We start from the raw sequence: 10,507 nt of genomic DNA, 5'->3' as shown, positions 1-10,507 counted from the left end.
AGCTTTTTGCCAAGAATGGTTGTATATCAGTATAAATATAAGCAAAGGACATAAAGAGGCTATTTAAAAAGGAAACAGGTTGAGTAATCACATAAATTATGTTTCCAGCAATGAATCATTTTACATGAACAGTCACCATTCATGGGTTAAAATGGCAATTTTGACCAGGCATGGTAGCTCAGGCCTATAAGCCTGGCACTTAGCAAACTGGATAGGAAGATTGCCAGAATTTCCTAACCAGCCTGGATTACAGGTCAAAACCCAGTTTCAGACCAACACAAAACAATAAATGTCATTCTTTATACAAAAATGCACATTGTTGTTCCAGGTGAGAAGTATCTCTCCTATAAGGAGTAATTATAAAAACATAACAACTTTTTTTTTAGGGAGAGCAGTTGGGTAATTTGTTGTCTCTTAAACTCTTAAATTTTAGGAAGTAAATATAACATTTGTGGCCTGTATATGCTTAGAGCTTATATAATATGCATGGGTCTATGACATACTTGATAAAAATAAGAAAAATCTGCAGAGCACTAAATAAGTTATTATTAACTTACTAATCATTATTAATCATTAATAACTTAAATAATCAATAACATAATCACTAAGTGAAATGTCAATACAGATGATTAATTAAAATATAGATCATCAGTCTTGAGACAGATACTGTTTGGATTTTTGCATGTGAATGTGGTGGGCATGTTCATGTGTGTGGACATAAGTGCACATAAATATAGAAGTCCAAAGTTGACATTAGCTGTCTTACTCAACCCACCTCCACTTTATTTATTGAAGTATAGACCCTTATTAAATAGGAGCTTGCCAATTGCAGATAATCTAGCTAGTCATCTTGCCCCAGGAATACCCTGACTCTACCTACTGAGTGCTGAAGTTGCAGACAGCCTCCACACCTACCTGGCTTTTATTTGGGTGCTGGCGATCTGAACTCCTGTCCTCACACTTGCAGCACAAGCATTTTATCCAAGAGTCACTTCCATGCCCCTCCATACTGCTTTAAACAATAGGAATACAATGTTAAATAAGCCAGATGTACTTTTTTTTTTTTTTTGGTTTTTCGAGACAGGGTTTCTCTGTGTAGCTTTGGAACCTATCCTGGCACTCGCTCTGGAGACCAGGCTGGTCTCGAACTCACAGAGATCTGCCCACCTCTGCCTCCCCAGTGCTGGGATTAAAGGCGTGAGCCACCAACACCCGGCTCAGATGTACAATTTAGAGAGACAAACAGCAGATGTATACATGTACACATAATGTCGACTAATGGAGCAAACATAAAGTAATGTCAAATGATACTTGGAAAAACTGAGTAGTAATATTGTCTTTATATATTAGTTTTTCTACAAGATAGTCCACTCTGAAGAACTGGCCTTTGAAGTGGGGATTGAATGAAGCAAAGAAGGGAGCCACATTTAATTCTCTGGGAGAAAAATTTCCAAGACAAACTAAGAATGTGGTCCAGGCAACAAGCTAGGTAGCAAGCTGAGCAGCCTGAAAGTAATAAAAAATGAGGGTGGGTTCTAAAAGTAATCAAAAGATGTGTAGTTTTATATTGGCACTTTATATCCTTATGTCTATAAAATATTGTTGGGTACAATAAAAATGAAGATTAATTGGAAAATAAAACAAATGAAGGCTGAAGCCGGGTCTCTCGGGCAAGCTGGATAGAAACAATAACCCTGAGGTTTTCTTGAGAGTGAAAGAATGATGTGGCCTTAATGCTAATTTAGGAAGATGAACCTAGTGTTTGTACAAGGTAGGAGTGACTGTTCTCTGAGTTTAGTAGGATAGCACAAGCTGCTTTGAAAATATACCAGAAATTTTATCTCCAGTGATGAAGGCAATAGAAGAGGAGATTAGACTCAAGGTGTTTAAAGATTATATTAAATTTAGTATTAACTGGCATTAAAAACAAATCTAAACAGTCATAATTAATAAAAAGTCTCCTTGTCATTATTTTTAAAACCCTGTATTCTACCAACCTGGAAAATCTAACCCACAAAGTTAATTTAGATGAAGAGGGAGCTAGAGCTCAAGGCCAGGTGGATTCAGTTCAGAGTTCTGCCAGACCTTCAAAGAAGATAGAATATCAGTATGTTTTTATTCCATCATTTCTGTTCTGATTTTTATTATCTCTTGCTGTCTTCTTGCCTTTGGTTTGGCTTGTTATTGTGTCTCGAAATTCTTAAAGTTGGATTATTAAGGATTTTTGTGCTCTTTCTGATTTTTTTTAATGGAAGCACTTAAGCCTGTAAGTTTTTCTCCTAGGACTGCTTTCAGCATGTCCCAAAGGTTTTGTTGTGTTGTGCTTTCATTTTCATCTAATCCCAGGAAGTTTTTAATTTCTTGATTTCTTTTTTGACCCAGTCAACACTTAATGATGAGTTATTTAATCCTCATGAGTTTGTGTGTACTCACTAGAGTTGGTTTGCTATTGATTTTAAGTTTTATTGCATTATGGTTAGGTAGGATACACAGTTATTTAAATTTTTCTGAAGTTGTTTAAATTTTCTGTGAAGATTTATTTTATATCCCAGGATATGTTTTATTTTAGAGAAGCTTCAATGGGTAGCTGTGTAGAAGGAATATTCTTTGCTGTTTGGATAGAATATTGTGTATTTATCTGTTAGTTCTATTTGATACATGATGTCATTTATGTCTGATGTTTCTCTATATTTTTGTACAGATGACCTGTCTATTGGAGCATGTGAGATATTGGAATCACTATTAATGTGTTGCTGTTAATCTTCATTTTTGTTGGTTTTTCGAGACAGGGTTTCTCTGTGTAGCTTTGGAACCTATCCTGGCACTCTGGAGACCAGGCTGGCCTCGAACTCAGAGAGATCCGCCTGCCTCTGCCTCCCGAGTGCTGGGATTAAAGGCGTGCACCACCAATGCCCGGCCCATTTTTAATTTTAGTAGTTACATTTCATAAAATTGGATTCACCAGAGTTTGTATATATATGTATATTATTATATGTAATGTATAATATAATAAAATTATATATATGATTTTATTGTCTTTGGGGGTAATTGTTTTCCTATTTAGAATAAAGTATTCACTTTATGCTCAGCTTCATTTTGAATTCTATTTTCTCAGTATTAAGACGGCAAGCCTGCTTCATCCAGTAGCTGATGGAAGCAGAAGCAGACGCCCACAGCTAAGCACTGAGCTGAACTCCTGGAATCCAGTTGTAGAAAGGGAGGAGTGATGAGCAAAGGGGTCAAGACCACGCTAGGGAAACCTACAGAACTAGCTGACCTGAACAAGGGGGAACTCATGGACCTCAGACTGATAGCTGGGGAACCAGCATATGACTGAACCAAGCCCCCTGAATGTGAGTGTCAGTTAGGAGGCCTGGGCAGTCTATGGGGCCTCTGGAAGTGGAACCAGTATTTATCCCTAGTGTACAAATGGACTTTGGGAGCCCATTCCCCATGGAGGGATACTCTTTTAGCCTAGATACATTAGTGAGGGCCTAGGTCCTGCCCCAAATGATGACAGACTTTGATGATTCCCCCATGGAAGGCCTCACCCTCCCTGGGGAGTGGATGAGGGGTGGGATGGGAAGGTCAGTGGGGAGAATGGGAGGATGGGAGGGAGAGGGAACTAGAATTGATATGTGAAATAAGATTGTTTCTAACTTATTTTTTAAAAAAAGATGGTAAGCCTGCTCCCTTCATTTACATGGTAACTTAGTTAGGGTTTGTATTGCTCTGAAGAGACACCATGACCACAGCAACTCTTATAAAGGATAACATTTAGTGTGTCTTACAGTTTCAGAGGTTCAATCCATTATCATTATGGTGGGGAGCATGGCAGTGTTCAGGCAGACATGGTGCTGGCTACATCTTGATATTCAGGCAACAGGAAGTAAACTGTGACACTGGGAGTAGCCTGAACATAGGAGCCATCAAAGCCCACCTATACACACTTACTACAACAAGGCCATGTCTACTCCAACAAAGCCACACTCTTTGGGGGGGGGGGTATTTTCTTTCAAGCCACCACACAAGGGGAGCAATTCTGTGTTCAGTAGCATCAGACTGGTAGGTTGACATTGGTCCTGATGGCATTATTTGATGTAAAAATCAAATCTCACCTCTCCTCCCTGTAGGATATCTTAATATTTACTGGTGTGTGTGTACATGCATTCATGTGTGAAATATATGTAACCATATGTTTTGTGGAGAATATTCAAGCATAACAATTTCACCTGTGTTGGAGATCTATGCAAATCGTTATTGGCTCATCAGGATATTTTTTTTCATTTCAGAGTTTTATTGTGTTGCACTGAAGGAACAGCAGGGTGGTTACACAGTTCTCTCATTCATTTTTGAAAATCTAAAGTACTTGCAAATTCTTAAGAACACCTTGACCACTGGATTAGGACAGTAAGCATAATATAACCAATTTCTTAGTAAATAATGTCTTGCAAATAAAAACACATTTAAAATAGCTTTAAATGCATTCTTTACAGGTAATTCAGCATATGCTTATATCACTTATGCTTAAGAATTAAAGCAAGTATATTGATTACTCTGATGGAAAGGAGGGAATTCCCTCTCTCATGCAATACATAGGGATAATGTTCAAGTCGACAGGGAAAGAAATCTCACTCTTCTTATTATGGTGTCCATATACAATCAGCTACAGTGATAAGTGGGGAAACCTACGCTGTTTCCCACACAAGTCAGACACACATTTTCAGCTCACAAAGAGCACCTCGATCTACAGCTAATTTATATTGAGCCCTCTGAACAAAGCTCCCAATGGACTCAGGGCAGTCAGTAATTAATGCAATCACTCGGAGGGTTATGGCTGTTCCTTAAGAGTGCAAGTTCAACCTGTCAACACCAGAGGTAATCATTTTATATTAATTTATATGTAATTCCATTTAGAGTCTTTATCCAAGTATAACATATGAAAACAGTCTTTCCACAAGCAAAAAATGTGGAAACATTTAAAAAATAAGGTGTCATTTTTCTTTTAAAGTAACTGATCAGATTCCATAGGCTACTCTTGGAAACATGACCTTGCTGGATAGAATTCCTTCATTAGTGGCAATTTGCATGCACTTAACTGGACCGATTCTTCTGTGTTGTTCTATGAGCTCCCCAAAACATAGATCATGCCATATAGGTAGTAAAAAAAAAGGCTAGAAGGTAAAAAGCTAGTTTGCACCATCCTTCCTTCTGACAGTAGGCTAGAATGTCTGCATTCATGATGGTCGTCGGGTCATAGAGTCCAGGGCCGCTCATCACCGGTCTACTCATATACCTCCAAATATGATATGCCAAAAGGGGCATATTGAGACCCAGTGTAAGCCACTCTGCTGCACAAAGAAACATGACACAGAAGAAAGCATGGATGAGGTACTCTGGAAGTACAAGAGGGTTCAGAGCATTACACTGGTCTATAGGGTTCTTGTAATCAGTCTTCAGCTCATCAAACGCTATGATGTGCCAGATGGCGAAGAAGATGAGCGCGGCGGTGAGCAGCAGCGCCAGCATATAGCAGAAGGCTGCGAAAGTGAACGCTATGGCCGGGGAGGAGCTGGCAGGCGCGCCAGGGCCAGGGTTCATCAGGATATTGACCCTAGTCATTCTGAGCTCTTTAAGGTCAAGGAGTTCTCTCCAGTGTTGAGTTTGGGCTCTTCTTTATTGAGATAGATTGAGAGATGTCTGTATCTTAGGCATGTAGGTGCTCCTTCAAACTTTGTATGGTTGTGGGATGTGGGTGTCAAATTCCCACAAGTGATAGGCAGATGACTTGTAGAGTATATAACTTCTGTGGTGTGTCATCTGTGTGATGGGAAGTAGTCACAAAATTGTGTTCTTTGACAGGGATTTGAGTGAACTAAGTCCTCTTAATGTGTCAGTCTTCCTTGAGATCACCTGAGTAGCCAAAGTCCTACTGGACTCCTCTATGGCAGAGACATGTTTCCTAGAATATAACCATTGAAAACCTTCAGACCTGTGTTTCCACTGCCATCTGCCTGCTTCATGTTTGGTGAGTACTGCAGGGTGTCTGCAGTCATCTGTGTCTCCAGTTTTGAACCAATATGTATCCATGGAACCTGAGGCTTCAGAAGCTAGATACAACCTCCAAGAGCCCCTTATCCCGAGAAAAGGTTTTGCTTTGTATTAGGGAAACCATATTTTCATTGGTCATGCTTAAAAGAAATGTTCTTATCTCTGTTGGCTAGGAAAACCTCTAGCTGTGGGTAGCTCAACTCATCTTTGTGTTTTCTCAATCTGTATTCCAAATTTCTTTAATTTCTCTACTCCAGAGAATGGTTGACCCTGGAAGAGTGTGTGTCTCAAAGTTGCCTTCAGCTAACCTTATAAATACCTCCTGCCGAGATTTGCCAAAGATAGTTGTTTGACTGAATAAATTATTAATAAAATATATTCTCTATAATAAATAAATAAATAAATAAATAAATAAATAAATACCTCTTGACTCTCAGCCTCCTGCCTCATATTTTCTAAGTCTAGCACTTTGATGCTAGGTCCCCTTATATCAGTGCCCTTCTGAAGCATATTTAGACCTTGCAGGCAGAGTTGGAGAGATCACTTTGTGAGTGTGGTAGTTTGAATGTAATTGGCCCTCGTAAGTTTTGGGAGGCCTTGCTGATCAGAGGTTGCAGTCTACCATGGCCTGGCAGCTCTCTCCAAGCTCCATAACATGGGAGACTCCCTCCCCAGTGAGATATCCTGCTCTCTACCTGCCCTTATTTGGGAAAGGTCTCTAGGCCAGGAGGCCTGACCTTATCTGGAAGCTGTCCCTAAGCCTGGATGCAAAATTTAGCTCTAGTGTGACCCTTGGCATAGTGCTAGAGCCTGCTAGAGCTCTCCCCCTGCTGCCCATACGCTAACTATGACTTGTACTCGAAGCTTTATGACAGGAGCTTGCTGTTTAATGCAAATTAGGTGCTACCCCAGCCACTGCCCCCAGTCTTTATATCCCCCTTTCTTTCTGGGATAAAGTGGAGCTGTAGCACTTAAACTGTCTCTCCAGAGAGCTGGCTCCATTGATTCCCAGTCTCTCCTGATTTATCCTTATCTCTCCCCTCTCTCTTCTATCTCTGTTCTCTTTCTCTCTTCTCATCCTTCTCTGTCTTCTATCTCTGTTCTCTTTCTCTCTCCTCATCCTTCTCTCTCTTCTATCTCTGTTCTCTTTCTCTCTCCTCATCCTTCTCTGTCTTCTATCTCTGTTCTCTTTCTCTCTCCTCATCCTTCTCTCTCTTCTATCTCTATTCTCTTTCTCTCTCCTCATCCTTCTCTCTCTTCTATCTCTGTTCTCTTTCTCTCTCCTCATCCTTCTCTGTCTTCTATCTCTGTTCTCTTTCTCTCTTCTCATCCTTCTCTCTCTTCTATCTCTGGTCTCTTTCTCTCTTCTTATGCTTCTCTCTCTTCTTCCCCGCTCCTCTTGCTCACCTGTTCTTCTCTGTGCTTTCTCCTCTCTCTCCTCTTCCTCCTCTCTCTCCTTTCTCACTGCCCAGTCTCCTCCCCCAACTCTTTCTGCCTCCTCTCTCTCCCATCTTGTTTCTCTCCCTTTCCCCATCTCACTCCTCTATATCACATTTTCTCCTCTCTCTCTTTTCCCTTTCCCCCATTGTTATTTCTCTGTCCTCCCCTCTTCTCTCCAGATGATCTTTTACAGCAATCTTCCCTCTCCTTCTCTTTTGTCTCTTTCCTCTCAGTCTCTCCCTCATCCCTCTGTAGTCTCTCTCCCATCTCTCTCTTCTCTCTCTCTGACACTCCCTCCCTCACTGCCTGCATCACCTCTTTAGAGAGAGAGGGAATACAGAAGGAAGAAAGACAGGTCAGAGTAGAGAAGATACAGAATGTGAGACCAAGAAGACAAAGATAATGGGGTGGTGACAGTGAGAGAGAAGGGAGGCAGGGGGAGTGTGTAAAAATTGGAGAGAGGAGACAGAAATGCAGAGGAGAGACAGGTAAGAAGAAAGAGAGAGAAAGAGGAGAGAGAAAGAGCGGAGAGTTGTAAAGGAGACATGTCAGAGGGAAAGATGGGACAGGAAAGAGAGAAGAGGTAGGGGAAAGAGAAAGAGGAGAGCCAGGAGATGCATGGTAAAATTAAAAGAATGGACAGAGGGAAAAGACGGAGGGCAGAGGGTGTCAGAGAGAGGAGAAAAAGATGAGAGTGAAAGAGGAAAGATGGGTGAAAGTTTAGAAGAGAGGAGAGATGGGAAGAGGCAGATGGGGAGAGGAAGAAGGGAATGAGAGAGAATGGAGAGAGAGCAGTTAGAGAAGGTAAGACTGAGGGGGAGAGAGGAGATACAGAGAAAAGGTTGGGAGAGAAAGGAGACGAACAAGGTGTACAGATGGGAAAGAGAAGAGAGAGGGGGAGACAGAGAGGAATGAGAAAGGAGAATAGAGAGGGGAGAGAAAGAGGAGAGGCAGGAGAGAATAGAGAGAACAGAAAATGAGAGAATGGGGAGAGAGGAGTGAGAATTGGGTGAGTGAAAGATGAGAAAGGTGAGAGAGCAGGAAAATGAGAGATAATGGAGAGAGAGAGCAGTGTGAGATGGGAGGAGGCACAGAGAGGGGTATATGCGGGGAGAGAGGACACAGGAGAGAGTAGGGAGAGATGAGGGAGTGGGTGAAGAGAGACAGCACAAAAAATCACAGCACAATGACAGAAGTCATCAGGGGGAGAAAAAAGACAAACTGGGGAGAGCTAGCATGATAGAAGAAAGAGTTGTAGGGAGAAGATAGCGGAGAAAGGTGTGAGAGTGTAAGAGAAAGGGTAATGGAGAGAGGGGAAGGGGTTAAAGAGACAAAGGTGATTGGGGGAGGTGAGAGGGAAGGGAAATGATAGCACAGTGAGAGAGGAAGCAGAAAGACAGAAGGGCAAGAGAAGAGAGAAGGGTGAGAGGAAGGGATGCGTGGCCACTTCTCTCTGTTCAGGGGCCCTATCTGGTGCAGACCCTCATCGTCCTTGTGCATGCTGCCACAGTCTCTGTGAGTCCATATGCTGTGTCTAGAAGGCCTTGATTCCTTAATGGCCTCCATCCGCCATGGGTCTCACACTCTCTGCCTCCTCTTCCACAGAGTTCCCTGAGTCCCGAAGGGAGGAATTTGATAAAGACTTCCCTTTGGGGGCTGAATATTCCGAGGTCTCTCACTCTCTGCTTGTTGTCTGACTGTGGGTCTCTCTCTTTGTCTCATCTCCTGCAGGAGAAAACTTCTGTGATGATGGCTGGGCAAGGCACTGATCTATGAGTACAACAGAATGTCATTAGGGGTCATTTATTGCTGTGTTCCTTTAGCAGAACAGTAGTATTTGATTTTCCCCTAGTCCCTGACCTATCTATCTCAAGGTTTTGGCCACCTTAGCAGTGCTGGGCACAGGTACGGGTACCCTCTCATGGAATGGGCCTTAACTCAAATCAGATTTTGGTTGGTTACTCCCACAAGCTTTGTGCCATTATTGTACCAGTGTGTCTTGCAGGGCACTCTTGTAAATGGAAGGGTTTGTATCTGGGTTGATTTTTGCTTTTCTCCTTTGGTAGCACGCAGAGTACCTTCCAGTACCATGAATACCAGTCCAGAGTGGTGAAGGCTCTAGGTAAACATCAGCTTGAAATCTCCATGTTCAATGAGTCAGCAATACAGACTGACTTTACCATCAGTTTGTAGAAAGCCACCACTCCCATCTCTCCATTTCTCATCTGTCTCACCTTCCATCTCTCCCTCATATGTCATCTCTCCCTGTCTCCTCTCTCTCTCTCTCTCTCTCTCTCTCTCTCTCTCTCTCTCTCTCTCCCCGTCTCTCTCTCCGTCTCTCTCTCTCACTCCTCTCCTGCTCTCAGTCTCTCTGTGTTCTCTTTATCCCTTCTTTCCTCTTTTATTTCCTCTCTCACCTCATTTTCTTTCCTCCCCTTCTTCTTGCGCTCTCTCTCTCTGTCTCTCTCCCTCTGTCTCTCTCCCTCTGTCTCTCTCTCTCTCTTCTCTCTCTCTCTCTCTCTCTCTCTCTCTCTCTCTCTCTCTCTCTCTCTCTCTCTCCACTCTGTCCTATCTCCTTTCTCTCTTATCTCTCTCTTTCTCTCCTGCCCATTTGTAAGTTGAGAACGCATCTCACCTTAGAGCAATCCTTCCTTTCTGACTCATTTAATTGAGACCCAGTTTCTGTGCTATTAGTCTAGTGTATAAAGTGGTGGGCAGGCCTCCCCCTTTATCTGCTATCTCTTCCTTCACTCCTCTTTTTTCTCTATGTCTTCTTGCTTTCTCTCTCTTGCTCTTTTATATTCTCAGCTCTCTCTTCTTTCTCATCTGTCTCTGAGCTCTACTTTAAAAAAGAAAAAATAAAAAGATTTATCTCTTTATTATGTATTCAGTGTTCAGCCTGCACTCCAGAAGAGGGCACCAGATCTCATTAGAGATGTTTGTGAGTCCCCATGTGGTTGCTGGGAGAGCAGCCAGTGCTCTTAACCTCTGAGCCATCTCTCCAACCCCTAAGCTC

General features: G+C 42.1%; 1 protein-coding gene across 1 annotated transcript; it reads right to left on the bottom strand.

The window, feature by feature from the left end:
- Nucleotides 1-4,836: 4,836 nt before the first annotated feature.
- On the bottom strand, nt 4,837-5,575 carry LOC100755897 (protein cornichon homolog 1). Its single transcript, XM_027400651.2, has one exon. The coding sequence runs from the start codon at nt 5,527-5,529 to the stop codon at nt 5,146-5,148; it is 384 nt and encodes a 127-aa protein (XP_027256452.1). The 5' UTR covers nt 5,530-5,575; the 3' UTR covers nt 4,837-5,145.
- Nucleotides 5,576-10,507: the final 4,932 nt, after the last annotated feature.

The sequence above is a fragment of the Cricetulus griseus genome, chromosome 2, assembly GCF_003668045.3.
Source record: "Cricetulus griseus strain 17A/GY chromosome 2, alternate assembly CriGri-PICRH-1.0, whole genome shotgun sequence".
In the NCBI taxonomy this organism is placed as follows: domain Eukaryota; kingdom Metazoa; phylum Chordata; class Mammalia; order Rodentia; family Cricetidae; genus Cricetulus; species Cricetulus griseus.
Note: the sequence above shows the minus strand (reverse complement) of the source record. Positions and strands in the feature narration are given on the sequence as shown.

Coding starts and splice junctions, on each gene's coding strand:
- LOC100755897 (XM_027400651.2), bottom strand. CDS start 5,529: ATGCTGGCGCTGCTGCTCACCGCCGCGCTCATCTTCTTCGCCATCTGG.